Source organism: Lissotriton helveticus, chromosome 6, assembly GCF_964261635.1.
Source record: "Lissotriton helveticus chromosome 6, aLisHel1.1, whole genome shotgun sequence".
Lineage (NCBI taxonomy): Eukaryota > Metazoa > Chordata > Amphibia > Caudata > Salamandridae > Lissotriton > Lissotriton helveticus.
Window position 1 is genome coordinate 1,821,805,327 of NC_136067.1, and position 18,187 is coordinate 1,821,823,513.

At 48.9% G+C, this 18,187-nt stretch overlaps 1 protein-coding gene across 2 annotated transcripts in view; it reads right to left on the reverse strand.

Moving 5' to 3' along the window:
• UBR2 (ubiquitin protein ligase E3 component n-recognin 2) overlaps positions 1-18,187 on the reverse strand; it is a 1,610,484-nt gene that overhangs the window by 404,439 nt on the left and 1,187,858 nt on the right. For both annotated transcript variants that reach the window (XM_078649714.1, XM_078649715.1), the window contains exon 39: positions 525-660. In XM_078649714.1, coding sequence (XP_078505840.1) covers positions 525-660 — 136 coding nt within the window. The remainder of the gene's footprint in view (positions 1-524; positions 661-18,187) is intronic.

Sequence of the window (18,187 nt, forward strand, 5' to 3'; positions counted from 1 at the left end):
GAGGATATATTAAACACGCTGCTTTTTATACAATAAGCTGGGATCTATAAAACTTTTTTTTTGGGGGGGGTGGAGAGGGGGAGGGAGGGAAGGGTTAGTTTCTGCAGTTTCCTCTACAACCTAACTTTGCAATGCTATGATGCCAAAGCCCCCATTAAAAGTCCTCTCAAAGCTACAAATAAATTCACATAGAGGACTTGCGGAAAATCCACTTCTTGGAAAACAAACACTACAAATATTTTTGAAAGAATACCTATGAGAATACTGTAGTTTTAATGTCCCTCTAATTTGCTTTCTTTTAAGGATTTCAACATGAATACTTGCTGGTTGGTAGTGGAGAATAAGCCGTTTCAGTGAAATCTCTTTAAATCCATTTCAACACATCAACGAGTGTGCAGCAAGGTGGCATTTACATTCTATAAAATGACGGATTTAAAAAAATGGAAACTCGACTATAATTCATGCTGAAAGCAAACACATTAGGCGCCACGACAATATTAAGTAAATACATTAAGTAAACTCACCTGTTGATGAGGTCAGGAGAATCTGCACAATATGTGCCATGGTAATAATCCGAAAGAGATGAAGATCGCCCGTGCCAAGACTTGCTCCTGAAAAGTCTTGGCACTGCACAGCTGGGAAAGAAAGCACCATGCTTACCTGCAAGAAAATTTAAAAGGCGGATGAATATTTTCATTTATATTATAAAGCAGATGGTGCACCAAGACTATTAAATACTGACTGAGACCGAACCTTGATATCTCCACAGTCAGAAAAAACTCCTTAAACTCTGTCTATGTATTGCAACATATAGATAGAGACAACAGGGTTGCACGCTACAGTGACATGAGGTTACTTCAATACATAAATGAAATAATGCTGAAAATATTTGTCAATTTTATTTTTCAGCATCATTTCAGTCAAATCTTTACTTTTTTTTTTTTAAATAAAAGACACCCAGACGAATTATGCCCATTTTTGCTCATAAATGCAAAGATTAACGTAAAAGCGTTAGATTTTGTTTGAAAAGGCAAAATGCTGGCAACATTTTGTGCCTTTTGAAGAACCATTAAAAAAATTATTTGGTGTTATGTCAGAAACGTATTGCAGTGCGACATTTTACAGGTGGAAAATGTTTGCCTTTTTAGTTTGACGCTAGACAGCTTTAGTTATCTGTCAAAGGTCATGTCAACACAACAATGAGGGAAGGATCTGGGTTAGCCCCAATCAGCTATTGATTGTGTGGAGTGTCCTTTAGATGTTAGAGCAGCTACTGCATTTCACGAACATATACATTTTTCCATTGACATATAAACTAATTCATTCGAGTCATGCACTAAAGAAGCATCTCACAAGCCACTGCTTCTGGCAGCAGTGACCAAGTTCCGTAGCAGGATTGAGGGGGGGGGGGTTGATAAAATATAGATGTGCCAACATTTAACCAGGAAGTCTGCAGTAGTTCTATAATTAGGCCACAATGATGCACTAATGGGAAGCTGTCTCAGCAAAAGGGGGTGTGTCCATGGCACCTGAAACATTATTTTTAAAATCCTGCCAGGCATGTAAAATAATAACTGATAATAGGGTAACCCTGAATTCCTCAGAATCTGGGTAATGTATGAAAAATAAAACAATGGTTCTGTTGGATTAAGATTTATGTCAAATCAAAAAAGCTATTCTTGTAATTGCACAAATGCTCACAAAAATAAACATAAAATTGAACTGAATCGCCTTACCTCTTCGCGCTTGCCATGGAGCCGCTCGCGGCTTGGGTCAGGATGGATGCTCAACTACGAGGCCTTGAGTGGGAGCCAGGGCCGTCGGGTAGAATTGCTCTATATGCGGACAATGTCCTGTTTTTCCTCACTGAGGTCAATAAATCGGGACCTAGAGTTCTGGAGATTATGAGGATCTTTGGGGAGGTGTCGGGACTGTTTTTGAACCCGCGGAAATCTACCATCTGGACGCTGGGAGAGCACCTAGAATTGGGACAGTGGGCATCGCCCTTGCAGATAGCGGTTGGAGGCCTTAAATATCTGGGAGTGTTTCTGACACTCTCGCCTGATGTCTCCTGGGAACGCAACGTAGTGCCGGTATGGGACCGGGTTCAGTCCGAAATGAAGTCATGGGCCTGCATGCCACTCAATATATATGGTAGATCAGCGATCTTCAAAATGGTCGCACTCCCGAGACTTCTGTACCAGCTGCAGAATCATCCGTACTCAATCTCGCCGCGTTGGTTTCGGCAAGTGAACTCAGCATTGGGCCAGTTTCTGTGGGCGGGAGGGGCGGTGCGAGTCGCTCTCCGTACCTGCTTTTTATCCACGTATTGCGGTGGGTTGGCCACATCGGATGTACTATCATACTACCAGGCGTCCCACCTCCTTATCCTGAACGCGTGGTGGTACGGGAATAGGGGAGACCCGACGTACGCCCTAGAGCGATACTTGATGGAACCATACTCGATCCACACTATTCTCTACTCGGCACAACTAAAGAAGGGATTGCCGTGTGCTACACAGGTGGTCTTTCAGGTTTGGCGGCAAGCGCTGCATGGGGTGGTGGGGCAAACTTACAGAAGAGACCCCGCTCTGGCGAAATAGCCAACTCCCGATGTTGGCATCCATGCAGGGTTTCCGTGGCTGGGACGCTATTGGGATCTCGAACTTAGGACACGTGATGCGGGGTACGACCCTTAAATCGTTTCAGGAGCTCAGTCAGGAATACTGCATGCCCAAGACACAGTTTTTTAGATACATACAGTTTCGCCACGCTATTGCACCCGCATTGGAGGGCTTGGACTCTCTACCCAAATTTAGCCCAATAGAGGCAAAGGTGTTAATCGGAGATTTAGAGGACAAAAGATTTCCCGTATCTATCAGACCCTTGTTGTCCACTGCTCGTCGTCCTTGCTACATTTACGGGAGGTGTGGACGGAGGATGTGGGAGACCTAGAGGAGGAGGATTGGCGGGAAGCCCTTGAGGCCCCGAGGGGAGCAGCTATTGCTGTTCGTCTACGCTTTATTCAATTCAAATACCTCCATAGGGCCTACTACACCAGGGAGAGACTGTGGAAAGCTGGGTTGATAGCTTCCCCCGAATGCCTGAGATGTGGCCATGCAGCTGGCACCTTCCTGCACATGGTGTGGAGTTGTGATAGATTGATGCGATGGTGGACGGGTGTCTGGGACTGCCTGTCGGAGGTGCTGGGTTGGGAACTTCCACGCACCCCCAAATTGGGGCTTCTTCACATCCTTGAAGGGGTAGGGGGCAATACTTATAAGAGGCTTGCTGCTGGAACTCACAATTGCAAAGAGGGACATAGCTAAAGCCTGGAAGGATCCTCGGGCTCCCAGAGTGACGGTATGGAAGCAGGGCCTTGACTTTTGTATGGGACTGAGCGGCCCGTGTTTGAAGCCAGAGGTTGTCCCAAGAAGCACTACAAGATATGGAAAAGATGGGCAGACTACCGGGGGATTTGGTTGGAATCACCAGCAATACTTCGAGACAATGCAATGCCAGAGTGATGGTACCGAGGGGCGATATGGCACACGGAACTTTAATGTGTTCTTTGATTTTACACTGTACGGAGACAAGGTGATACTGTGTGGGGGGGAGGGGTGAGGGAAGGGGGGGAGTTAAGGTGGGGGATAGGGTAGATAGAGGGGTGGGTAGGGGGTTTCGGGCTCTAGTTTTATACATTGTGGATCGAACATGATGATGACTTGGCTTGATTGCGGTGCCTCCAGGGCTTGGAGCACTGCGAGTATATTGTGATCCTTCAATAAAAAGTTGTTAAAAAAACTGAATCCAAAAAACATGCAGGCCCGAACAAAGCAATTATTAAATGAATGCTATATTTTTATAATATTAGAATGACAATGAATCATTCAATGTAAATATAAGGTGCTTCATAAGTGTTACGTGCTAGTGCAGTGCATCTAAAAGTGACTACACATGTACGTAAAATCACAAAATTGCAATGCCTTTAGAAATCCTCCCCGTTGTAGCACTATTTGTATTCTCTCTCCAGTAGGCTAACAATCATATTTTCCTAGATGCCTGGCAATTAGAAATTACAATGCAGCCATCAACAATCGATGTTTCGACCCTCTTACATCTGCTGGGTCACGACTGGGTCTGGAGTCGAGAAAATTTTTGTAAGACCTTGAGACTTATACAGTGTGGGAGATATGATTCCATGACCGTAAACGGTGTGGGAGGTATGATTCAATGCACTGTAAAGCTCCTCCGGGAGGCCCTAAGTGCTCCCGGTACCAGTCTTCCAGGACCGCACAGCAAGCTAGGGCTGCTGCCGACCGGAGACATGTTTCTGCCCTCCTGCTGCTGAGTCAAGCTCGAGCAGGGGGAAAGCCGAACAATAGCTATGCTGTCACAGCGAGGTGTCACCACCTCCCAGACAGGGTTTAGTGTTTTGGGGCAGGGTGGGGGCGCTAACCAGCGCCACTGAGACGGCTTGAAGGGCACATTAGGTGCCCTCCTTTCATACTCCAGTTCAAACCAGTTCAGGGAGCCGTTGGCTCAAGCTCTGGTGCGAACTGGGCAAAGGACATGGGAGTATCAACTCCACTGTACGGGCCCTCCTCTGGGAGGGACCCCTGAATCGTCCAAACCCTTTCCCTAGGACACTTAAGGGCTTACCTGTGGGTGGGTCCCTAGATTCATCATAGGACAAGATTCAGATCAAGACACCACTTCATCTTCGACCATCTGGGCACTTTGGACTTCGCTGGACTCTGCTCTGGGCAGCGAGACTGCAACTGGGAAGACTCCTGCCACTCCTGGTCTCGTCGTCCTGCTCGTCTGCTGCAACGTCCATGCCTGTGCTACATACAGGATCCTTCCAAGGCCTGTGGACATCCAAGGTACCTGAAGGAATCTCCCTTGAAGTTAAGGAGTCACTTCCCTGTATCTGCAAGCACCGCAACCAAGCTGACTGGTCTGCTGCTCCTGGGCTCCCACGGACTCCGAAAGGCTCAGCAACACAGGTATTGGTTCTACAACTCCCTCAAGACTGGCACTGTCTTCTCAGTGAGTTTGAGGCCAGTATCCCTTGTCGGAACCGCAGAAACCAAACCCCTGTGCACCGCAATGACTTGCCTTTGCCAAGGTTTGTTGGTGCTCTTCACCAGATATCTTCAGGCTCCAAGAAGCCCCAGCCTCAAGCATCTTCTACGACCAAGATCTTTGTCCTCACTGAATCTCGTGCACCGTGGGCCTGCATCCTTGGTGAGCTGCTTGAGGTCCTCTTGCGACTCCTGTGCTTCCGGCCTGTGTGTCCTCTCGAGGGTCTTCTTTGACTCCAGTGGGCTCCCTGATTGCTCGAGCCTACTCTGACTTCCCTGCTTGTGGTGAGTCACTTGGACCTTGCTGATCCTAACTCTGCAACTTTTTCGGGTGCCATGTTGTTTGCATTTGCCAAGGCTTGTTGGTGCTCCTGACAGACACCGACTCTTCAGTTCTCATCATCTGGCGTGGGACAGCTTGTGAACAGCTCCTGGTCTTTCACAGCATCGCCTGGTCCACACAGCTGCGGCTCCAAGGTCACTGACAACTCTCCTGCATCAACCGACTTGAGTGGGAATTCGTCTCCTGTGCCTCCCGGTCACTTCTGAGTGGCATAGACTCTGTCCTCTCGGCTTGGAGCTACTTCTCAACTTGAATCCACCTTTTGGTTCCAACCCGGACACCTTCAATTTCTTCAACAGCAGCATATTCCTGAAATCATCCATTGAGTTTGACAGTGGTTTCCGGAGCCACTTCGCACCTATGCACCCGGCTTCCCCGGTGTAGGTATCCTGGTTCCTAGGGTATCCACGGGTGGGGTGGCTCTCCAAACTTCTGTCTTCCACAGGGTTTCTACAGGGTCCACTGGGAAGGGTCCTTCTTTAAAATTGCAACCTCAACTTACCCACTGAATTGAATTGAGTACACGGTCGTGTTCCCACACTGCACAACGCCTCCGTGTGGTTCCTGGGTACTTACCTCAGGTGGTTCAATGGGTCCCCAACACTTCTACGTCTTCTGGGTACAGTTTTGACTTGAGTCGCAATTCGCATCCCTCTATTTTAACATTTGGTTTGGTCTCTCCCCGGGCGACCACTGTGCATTTGTGCTACTTACCTGTTTTTTTTGCAAAGTATTATGTGCATTGTGATATATCTCCGGGTAGGAGATATCATTGTGTGTTAGTGACTGTCTTATAATAAATACCTATTTTTATAAATACACTGTGTGGTTCTTTTTCACTTAACCTCTACCAATAAAATTAGGATCTGGTAAAACAAGCTGCTTTACACTCCTTCTGGACTAAGCCTGAAGGCTGCTCTCCACCGCTACCACTTACAGAGCTTTCTAAGGTTGTCTAAGACCACTAAAATCACCATAACGGTTGTCTGGATTAGTGCAGGGTGCTACACTTACATAAGGGAGCACCATTTACTGTTATGTATCACTTTAGGACCCTATTGTAAGTTTCCCGATTCATGCCCTTATATAGGCATAAATCACCATATCCTTATATAGGCATGTAAATCATAACCATATTTAGGCATAGCTCATGCAGTCGAAATACAGCAGGGCTACTTCCACTAGTTCCGAAAATCCACAACGATTTCTTGGAAAACTCAGCTTCAGCAGCCGGGGACTTCCCCTTGCTTGAATATTGATTTGTCCAAGAACTCATGGAGTTTTCAAAGAACTGAGACTCTTTGATGACATTATTATGTCCAACTGTACGTTAAAGTCGGCACCTTCAAGGTATAAATATGCCCACACTCGCTCAAGCAAACACACAGTGGCTTTGAGCAGTTTGACTATCTACTTGCCCGACGCGCCCTGCTACAGCAAGTGCCAAAGGAAGCCGACCCTCCAGCAGACGCACTGAGAGAGACGCTGTCTTTTCTCCTGCCGAGAAATCCAACTCCAGTGTTTCCAAGCTACCCTTGCGGGTTGTTGGGAAATCGAGTCCAGAGACTGACCTTCTCCATTCTAAACTAAGGTACTGAGCTGATTAGACCCTTAGAGAAATCTTGGGCAGATTCTTGGCAAAAGAATACTACATTTATGCTACACCTCACTTACTTCTTCCCTTGTACTAAGCTTAGGTACACCGGAGTAGGCGTATTTTAGAAGCATCAGTTGAGTACTTTTAGCCTCTGTTATTTATGTATGTATTTATCTATGGTTTAGGAACAATATAATGCTCTTACAGTATTATTTAATCCTACTCTTTATACTGGATGCATTATATTTTGAAACAGTTTTACGATTGTAGCATTTCATTTCTTATGCTTGAGAAAGAAGACTGTTCAATAAAACCTTTTATTGAAAACGCCCGTCTTCCTACGTTTTCTGCACCTATAGTGAAACGAAGCATGCACGATTGACTGAGTGAAATATCTATCTATTGTTTCCACGACTCTGAAGATACGTTTTATCTTGAGGAAACAAAGTTGTCATGTTTATGCGGTTGTCAGAAACTAATCCCTTCTTGTGAATTTGAAAGTTTATAGTGACCTCTGAGCTAGCTGGTACACACAATTAAGTCTAGTATATTCGATAGAGACCTAGTCGACCTCAGTCCTACGTCTAATCTATTTATTTATTTTATTTTATTTCATTTATTTAATCTATAGGATATATCATTCCAATGCACAGAGCCTATTGGGAATATAGGAACTACACTACAATACTAAGCCAGTCTCCTACAAGAACCGTTAGGCCACCACTTCTGACAGAATGTGCCATGCTTATAGCCGTGAAGCCCCTCATGACCACATACCAGATCAGCTCAACAAAGAAAAAAGAGTGCACCAACAAACCAGAAATAAACAAAAGTGTAGGGGAACATGAAGCAGGCCAGGGGAGGAACAACACATGAGAGGGTGGGACATAAAACCTCAAGAACCCATAGAAATAAAAGCTTTTCAGAACGACAGACACTTTAAACAATTGGCAGGGAGGGCGTGGCCAAAGAGTAAATACAGCATGTCTTAAAGACAGCGCATGCGCACTGCCTAGGTTCGACCTAAAAATGGGCAAAATTTGGAAGAACGCCATGGCAAAAGTACAGTGGCATGCACAATAATTAAAGAGGCCTCATAACTGCACATGGTGTCATATAGGCCAGAGGGTAGCCATATAACAGCCGAATTATGTAATAACACACGGCAAAGACAGTAGAGGTATAGCGTAGTCCGGGAGATGTTGTGTGATATGAATTTCAATAGCTTTCATAAACAGGAGGAAATTTTAATATTATGAAAGACAAGTTACTTACCTTTGGTAACGCCTTATTTGGGAGAGACATGATCTAGCCGCAGATTCCTTACATTTGAACTTCCAGACGTCAGGCTGGATCCAGAAGATTTTTGATAGCAGTATCCCTTTGCGCTGGTTGCATCGGTCAATATCGAGTGGCACCAATATATCCACCACTCCACACGCTGACGTCAGTACAGTTCACAACTTTCCACACCAGAAGCACGGAGCCATGAAATGACTGAAAGAGATGTGTTAAAAAAGGCAACTAGGACCCTGAAGAACAAGTTACTTACCTTTGGTAACGCTTTTTCTGGTGGATACAGCATCTGCCTGTGGATTCCTCACCTTGTGAATATCCCCTGCGCCAGCAACATTCAGAAACTCTTGTAGCTCTCCACGCCGACGAGGACGTAGACGACGTCACAAAGGCACGACTCCGCTCTCGACCTCGCTGACGTTACTGGACCAATAAGAGAGCCTCGTCGGCGTGATGACGTCAGTTCCGCCCTTTTTTCCGTGCCCCCGAGGTCCTCTTGCTGCAGTGCTTGAAGAACCTGCGCTAGGGTAAGCATCTTGAACTTTTCTTGCTTCAGAAAAAGATTCAAGATCCTGAGATCCAGGATTGGACGTAACCTGCCATCCTTCTTGGGTATCAGGAAATACCAGGAGTAGCATTCTGACCCCTTTCCTGCTCTGGCACCACCTCTATCGCACCTTTTTTCAGTAAAGTTAGGACTTCCTCCTGCAGGAGAAAAAGATGGTCCTCCAAGCAAGCCCCTTGGCAAGGAGGGTAATTTGGAGGAAATTCCCAAAAGGGAAGAGCATACCCATTTTCTATAAGATCTAGAACCCAAAGGTCCGTAGTGACCGATTCCCAATCTTGTAGAAAATGGGTAAGCCGACCCCCGACAGGACCAGCATGATCCAGAATACTGAATTTAGGGCTGCTTTGCTGTGGTAAGAGGGGGAGAGGTAGAGGAGGAGGAGGAGGAAGAGGAAGAGGAAGAGGAGGAGGAGGAGGAGGAGGAGGAGGAGGAGGAGGAGGAGGAGGGCTGCGACCTCTTGGGCGACCTCTATTCCAGCCCCTATAAGATTAATATAGGGTGTTTTGCTGCTGCTGCTGAGGCTGCTTGTAGGACCGAAAGAATGACCTTCCGAAGCATCTGTACCTTCTATAAGAAGGAACCCTAGACTGTGTCTGCAGACCCAGAGACTTAGCCGTAGCTTTGCTATCCTTAAATCTCTCCAAGGCTGCATCCGGCTTCTTTCCAAAAAGACCTGAACCGTCAAATGGAAGGTCCAAAAGAGTTGCCTGGACATCTTGCGAAAACTCTGAAGATTTAAGCCATGCACTCCTCCTAGATGCAACCGAAGACCCCATTATCCTGGCCACAGAGTCTGCTGTATCAAGTCCACTTTGAATGACTTGCTTTGCAGCTGCCTGAGTGTCAGACACAACCTCATCAAAGTTCTTTCTGTCCTCCTCTGACAACTTTGGGCCAATTGACTTACAGAATCCATTAAAGCATGGACATATCTGCCCAAAAGGCAAGTGGTATTGGTGGATTTGAGAGCCATAGAAGCTGATGAAAATACCTTTTTAGCAGCTTGATCCATTCTCTTAGACTCTCTAACACCAGGAGTCTGCGGAAAAGCTCCAGCCGATTTTCTTGAGCATGCAGCCTGAATAACTAAACTCTCAGGTGCAGGATGAGAAGATAATAACTCCGGATCACCTGGAGCCGATCCTATAACGTCTTGCAACTGACCTCAATACTGCAGGAGCAGAAAAGGGTTTTTGCCAAACATCCAAAATCGGCTTGTAATAGCTTCATTAAAAGGAAGCAAGGGCTCAAATACTGTAGAAGGAGATTGAAGCACCTCCGTCAGAATATTGGGCATAAATTCTGTAGTAGGGAGTTGCAAGTTCAAAAGATCAGCAGCCTTACAAATCACAACAATGTAAGGAACCACATCCTTGGAAGGAACATCAGAAGGAGGTGAAAGTTGCCATTGTGGAGATAAATCCAAACCACTTGCCTCCCTTAGATCTTCAAAAAGGTCCTCAGACTCATGTAGCTCTCCTTCCTCCATCTCATCTTCTCTATAATGCTGCTCCTCCAGCAACCTCTCTGCCTAACGTCTGGACCTCACCTTCGGGGCCAACGGAGTCATACATGGATCCGACGGATTCGGAACCGGCGTCGAACTCAGATCCAGCGGCGCCTTCGAAGTCGAACGAGGCCGCGCTGACGGTGCCGGAGATGGAGGAATCTACGTCGGAGTCGACATTCTCGGCGCTGGAAAATGCCATGATGGAGCGGCAGGAAGAAGTGACATGAACGGAGCTGGAGCATAAGCTTGTGGAACTCCCAAATTGAATGCCATAGGACCCATGGGACCCAAAGGAGCACCAGAGGGGTACATTGCCCTCGCAAAGACTCCGTACATCGCATTAGGGTAATGCGACGGATCTTGCCCTGGACCAGGAAATGGGGGGTACTCGCCTGGCACAGGCATAGGAGCCACCGGATTCGGGCCAGTCGGCGCCGATGGCGTATTTACCGGAGTCGATGGCCTTACAGGTACAGGCACCTCTTCCACAGGAACCAAAGAATGTACCGAAGAAGGCGAAGGATTTGGCGCCGGTGACTGCGCTGGCGACTGCTCCGCAGACCGCGCCGGTGACTGTGCCGGTGAATCAACTGGAGCAACAACTCTAACCGGGGAAGGAGAGGGAGATATATAGTCCTTCTGATGTCGATGATCCTTCGAGGTCGACGACTGAACTTACTCAGATCGGCGCCGAGAGCTATGCCTCTTCTTCTTCTTATGTTTCTTGGACTTTGAAACATGACCTGACGTCGACTTCGACTCCGATCCCGACCTAGACCTCGCCTTAGATTTCCTCCAACCTCTCTTCTCTTTTCGAACTTTCGCCACAAACAATTAGGCTTCCCTTTCTTTCAAAGCCTTCGGGTTAATTTTCCTACAGGAAGAACAATCCTCGACATCATGGTCAGATGATAAACACCATACATAATCGTCGTGTGGATCCGTTATGGACATATGTCCACCGCACTCCCTGCAAGGCTTGAAACCTGATTTTCTCTAAGACATCCTTGAGAAGAGAGAAAAAGAGGGAACAGGATACAAATGGAAAAAACAAAGTAACAAGCTACGGAGAGTCCCAGAAACCGTTGGCGTCGACGGCGCGGAAAAAAGGGAACTGACGTCATGATGCCGACGAGACTCTCTTATGGGTCCAGTGACGTCAGCGAGGTCGCGAGCGGAGTCGTGCCTTTGAGACGTAGTCTACGTCCTCATCGGCGTAGAGAGAGAGACAAACGTTTCCAAATGTTGCTGGTGCAGGGGATATTCACAAGGTGAGAAACCCACTGGCAGATGTATCCGTCAGAAAGGAAACAACACTAGAACCAATCCGCAGTGCGGGGAGGATAGGTGGATCGGTAAGGAATCTGAAGCTAGATCATGTCTCTACCAGATAAGGCGTTACCGAATGTAAGTAACTTGTCCATCTGATAGAGACATCTAGTCGTAGATTCCTTACCTTTCAAAGGATACCCAAGCAATGCCATCCCTGGAAGGGGGACTGCTGAAAGGTTTAGACCAGAAAGTCCTGCAAGACAGAGAGACCAAACAGGCCTTCTCTGCAAACCTGGGAATCCGGGCAGCAGTGTCGGGCAAACGTGTGCAGCGATGCCCACGTGGCCGCTTGGCAGATATCTGAAACGGAACACCGCGCTGAAGAGCCATGGTGGCCGCTTTTGCCCTGGTGGAATTGGCTCCAAGCACTTCATGGAGGATCCTTCTTCGCTAAGGCATAACAGATTTTGAAACAGAGGATGACCCAGCGGGATATAGTACTCTTTTGGATAGCAAGCACTTTCTTTGCACCCACGTACCCTATAAAGAGTTGGTCATCCACCCGGAACTCTTTGGTTCGATCAAGGTAGAACGATAAGGCACTTTTTGGGTCCAGACGATGGAGAAGCTCCTCTTCTTTGGAAGGGTGCGGAAGTGCATAGAAAGTGGGTAGGTTAACCGGCTGCCCCATATGAAAGGGTGTTACCACCTCAGATAGAAAAAATGCCCCTTGAGTGGAGCACCACTTAATCCAGAAAGACCATCAGGTAAGGAGGCTGTGATGACAGTACCTGCAGTTTGCTCACCCTCCTGGCAGAGGTTATTGCCACTAAGAAGGTTTTATTGATTATGAACAGCCGTAAACTGCAGTTTTGCACCGGCTCGAATGGTGCACACATCAGAAAGGTGAGAACCAAATTAAGGCCACACTATGGCATAATAAAGGGTGAAGGGGGGGAACAAATAGGTTAACCCCTTCAAGAATATCTGAACCAGATGGGGTTTGAAAAGAAGCTGATCAGGCAGCCGAAGAAAAGAGGAAAGGCCGAAAGATAGCCCTTCAAGGTGCCCAGAGCAGAGACCTGCTGGACCAAGGAAAGTATGACCAGGAGGAAATCAGATAAAGATACAGACAGAGGGTCAATAGACCGCTCTGTACAATATTTTCAAAATTTGGGCCATCGGCAGGCGTATACCCACTTCGTGGTATGAAACCTAGCTGGCAGAATAACCTCACAGACTTCGGAAGGAAGGTCGAAAGCTGTCGCCACTGAATCTCCATGCAAGGAGGAGGAGAGTGGACAGGTTCGGGTAGAGAACCCTCCCCTGCTGCTGCGACGGGAGATCTTCCCGCAGGGGCAGCCCAATCGGAGGATCGATGCTCATTGCCTGAAGCTTGGAATACCAGACTGTCAATGCCCAGTTCGGAGCCACAAGAATGACTTGTGCTTGGTCGCTCCTGATCTTCTAGAGCACTCTGGGTAGGAGTGGAATGGGCAGAAAGGCATACAGGAGGCAGGAGCTCCACTCGTGATGAAAAGCGTCTCCAAGCGAGAGCCGCCTTGGAAACTCCAGTGCGCAAAACTTATTACATTGCGCGTTCTCTACGGAGGCGAACAGATCTAACTAAAGCTCTCCCACCGCTGAAATAGTCCTTGCGCCACCTCTGGATGGAGCCGCCACTCGTGATCTCCTAGGCACCTTTGGCTGACTTAGTCTGCCCTGTCACTCAGAGAACCGGCCAGATGCTGAACCACTAGGGTAATGCCCTGCTGGTCCAGGCAAATCCAGAGACGCAAAGCCTCTTGACACAAGGTCCATGACCCCCAACTCGCTTTGCTAGCTGCAGTACCATATGGAGATCGTGTTGTCCATGAACACCTCAACTAGCCTCCCCTTGATGGATGGTAAGAAGGCTTTTAGTGCCAGCCGGATCGCCCGAAGCTCCAACAAGTTTATATGGAGCCAGCATCCGCCGGAGATCAGAGTCCTCTGATCTCCACCTCACCCAGATGGCCGCCCCATCTCAGAAAGGACGCATCCGTCACTACTGTGAGGTCTGGATAGAGGATGAAATATCGGTATCATTGCCCAAATATCCTGGACTTGCCGCTCAGGAGGATAAGCCCGAAAGTGCACTGTGTCCAGAACTCCACCCAAGAAGGGAGCGTCTGAGAGGGAGTCAGAAGTGACTTCGGCACGTTGATAGTCAACCCCAGTGAATGCCTTAGACTGGAGATGGGAGACAACTGCTTGGGACGACCCCGCCTTCAACAACCAGTCGTCGAGATAGGGGAAGAGAGGAACCTCTGATCTCTGCAGATGTGTTGCGACTATCGCCATCACCTTGGTGAACACCCACAGGTGAGACCAAAGGGGTGCACAGCAAACTGAAAGTGCTTCTGGCCCACTGTAACAATAGGCTGGCAGGATGGGAATGTGGAAATAGGGTCTAGTGCAGACTGTACCTGAGCCAGAGTGAGCTTCTTACATTTCTCATTCTTGAGGAAGTAGTTTAGGGCTCTGAGGTCGAGGATAAGACAGAGGCCTCCATCCTTCTTTGGAAGCAGGAAATAGCGGGAATAACAATCACAGCCTATTTCTGCCCTGGGAACCCTCTTTACAACTCCCTTGGCCAAGAGAGGCTTGAGTTCCTCGCAGAGTAGTACTCCGAGATGATCCTCCATCAGCCGATCGTGAGTTGGAGGCATAGAGAGAGGGGTAGTCTTGAAGGGGAGGGAGTATTCCCTTTGGAATATCTCCAACACCCACCTGTTCGAGGTGATGTTGCACCAGTGGTGGAGGTGATGGCGTATCCTGCCATGCACTGGACGCTCGTGACCCCAAAGGACCGGACTAAGAAGGTTTTGCGGTGGAGGAGAGGATGGTGGCTTAGCTCGACTTCTGGGCTCCTGACCATCGGGCGGGATGAACTGAGGTCACGGCCCAGCAGAGGTTGCTGATCTTGCAGAACCCACTGGGTGGACTAGGATTGGTATGGTTAGAAGCCCCTTCCCATGAAAGGAGCGTAAAGCAGACGCAGGCCGGGGTGTAGTACTGAGACCCAAGGATTTGGCTGTAGCCCGTGAATCTATGAAGAGCTCAAGCGCTACGTCACCATTGTCTCCGAAGAGATTCGAACCATCAAAAGGCATGTTCATGAGGTTTTTCTGGACATCCCCCAAAAAGCCAGGCGTCCTCAGCCAGTCATTGTGTGGGATGGCCACAGTCGAAGAAATCGTTCTGCACAGCGTGTCCGTCGTGTCCAAGCCACAGCAAACGGCAAACTTCGCTGCATCTCTCCCGTCTGATATTGCTTGGGACAGCAGGATCCGGTCCTCTTCAGACCCGAGGCAGCACCAGAGCAACCGTATCCTATATAGAAAGGGGGTAACAGTCCAAAAGACATGCAGGGTTTCTTCACAAAGGTCTCCAGCCGTTTGGATTCCCTGTCCAGAATGGCGGAAGGGATGCGCCACGGGCAGTGGAAGCCTGGACCACCAAGCTCTGGGGGGGGTAGGATGGGCAGTGAGGAACACTGGGTTGCATGGTGCAGGGCGAAGGCGACAGGAAATCATTCTATTCATAGGAACCCCTGTACTGGTTTTGGACCAGGTGCCCAGAAGAACGTCTGTTAAGCAAGGGTACCGAAGAGGAGACACAAGGCAGCAGAACCCCCATCAAGACATTCGTCTTGACCACCACTGTAGGGAGCTGCATGTCCAGGACTCCGCAGCCCTAAGCACATAGCAAAAGACGCCCCCTACTCCATAGCCATGTTAGGGTAAGAGAGCATGCCAGAATCTGGGGAGGTGTCCAGGCCACTGGCATCACCCAGTTCCTTCTACCAGTCCACGTCTTGGGCTGCAGGATTTCTAAGGGATCCTGCTCCCCTCCCAATCCTCAACCTTCAAAAAGGGGCTGGTTACATGATATGAAGCCATACAGCTCCATCGGAGCTGGTCTCGGTAGACGCCAGACCGGCTCTGTATCGTCTGGAATGAGGATGGGGAGGCAGCACCAGTGGTAGCCGGAGACCCCCCCGTTCGACGCGGTGCCTCGGAAGGTCGCTGTGGAGGTGCGACCATGCGCCGGTCCGGTTCCGGGAACAGGTCCTACAGGAGGCTGTGGCACCGGGGCCGGAGCCGAAGTTGCAGTAACCACAGGACCTCCTTCACCTGGGCCTGCAAGGCCCAAAGTCACGTCAGCAGGGTCGGGCCGCATGGTGTCGTAAAATTCCTTGAGTTGGGCAGGGGTCACTCCTGTCCCCGGAAAGGGAGATACGGAGTCGACCCAGGTGCCCGCTCCATGGAACGGGCCGAGAACACGGAGGCTCCTCAGTCTTGCCGCGTGGCGGACGGGGCAAATTCGAAGCATGCTTCAACTTCTTGTGGTGCCGCTTACCTGACTACTTCGACAAAGAGGACTTCGAGCCCCTGGAGCGATGCTTGGACCTTCCTCTCGACCAAGACCAGAAGCGAGATTGACGAGGTGACATCTGCGGTGCCTGCCGGGCCGCGTAAGACTTCAGGGACAGCTCCCTCAAAGCCTTTGGCCCCATGGCCCGGCAATCAGAGCACGACTTCATGCTGTGGTTGCGCTCCAGGCACCAGAGGCACATGAGGTTGGGGTCCATTACTGGCATGGCGCTGTGACAGGCGCCGCTCGTCTTGAACCCCGAAGTCTTCCTACTGGACATCCTAACACACAAAATGCGTCGACAAAAGTTCGAAAAAAAACTGTCAAAGTGACAGGAGGTACCTCACTTCAACGGATCAGCGCTGGTTGGCGCGGAAAGAAAATAACTGAAATCAGCACGCCGGAGAGGCGGTTATAATGACGAGGCAGACGTTACGACAAATACGACGCCTATGACGTCACGCAGAGTCGACCGACTCCACCTACTGACGCGCAGGGTTACTGCTATCAAAAGGTGTGTAGGTGAGAATATAGGAATACTGCGTATGTAAGCAACCTCTGGTCGCCTTGATAAAGTCATTCGGCATATCAATTATGCCGATGACACCCAGTTGATCTTCTCATTCGAGGGCGCCAAGGCAGTGTCAATGGACACATTTCACCGCTGTATGTGGCTACAATTTAACAGTCTAAAAACGGAAGTGGTCCACTGCTCTTTAGACCGCACACTGCGCCCGCTTCCGGACGATTTCTGGCCTGTATCTATCTCTGGCACGGTAGAGGCCGCAAAGTCGGTCCGTAATCTGGGAGTTCTGTTTGAATTCAACCTGCAGCTTGACGCGTCGGTGAACAGAACCATAGCGACCTGTATGGGCCTACTCCGGGCCCTACGCAAGATTTTACCACTTCTCCCTGAAGAGGCTAGAACAGAAGTAGTGCGCAGCTCTATTCTTAGCAGGTTAGATTACTGCAATGCATTACTTCTGGGGGCCCCAAAAACTCTAATCCTAAAACTGCAGAGGATACAAAATATGGCAGCTAAGCTGGCCCTAGCGCGTCCTCGATCTGTTTCCTCCACTGGAGCATTGGCCGACCTTCACTGGCTACCTGTCCAGCAGAGAATATTGTTCAAGGCATCCTGTCTTGTTTTTAAGGCCCTGCATGGACTGGGGCCGATGCCGATCCGAAACCTTTTCTCCTGGTACTGCGCCACTAGATCCTTAAGATCCTCCTCTGCGTTCTTAGTGACGGTTCCAAGGATAAATAGAGTGAGGATGGGCGGCCGGGCGTTTGGCTTTACGGCCGCCACACTTTGGAACTCGCTCCCGTTGACACTGAGGAGCAGACAGGATCTCCCCTCTTTTAAAAAGGACCTGAAAACGTTCCTGTTCCCAAGGAAAATGTAATTGGAAGACCTGTTTGTAGCACGGATGCAGTCTCAGCGCCAGGATACCCTTTGGGTGGCAGAGGCGCTTAATAAGTAAATAAATACATACATACATAAATACATACATTGAGATGGCCATGAGTTAGTATTAAATAAAGTATATGGACTGCAACCTACACAAGAATATAGGGAGGAGGGATGGTGTATGTGAATCTACAGCACTGCATGCCAAGAACAGATGCTAACAGGGTAAGTAACAATCTGTTCTTGGCATGTGTGCTGTAGATACACCTACTTTTCATAGACTGTCCCTCTCCTAGGTAGTGGTTAACTTGTGGGGTTTGCAGTTGTTTGAAAAAGAGTCTTAAGTACAGCCTGACCAACATTGGCTGATTGGTGTGCAAATACATCCACACATTATTTTGTGAAGGTGTGTGGAGACATGTTGCTGCTACGCAAATATCAGCAATAGGAATATTTCCTAAAAAAGCCATGAAAGGGGGGGCGTGGCTGTGATGGCTGCCTAGTTGAACAGCTCCAGGGACGGTGTAGCCCTTCCCACTAATCCTGAACACTTATCCGACATTCTAAGTCACTCCAGGGGCCTGAGCTGCAGTCCGGGAGGCACAGATCGGCGAAACTCCGGACTGATTCCGGCATCGGGAAACATTGGCAAGCGTGCGCAGTCCGCAGAGGCCTGCTGGCTTT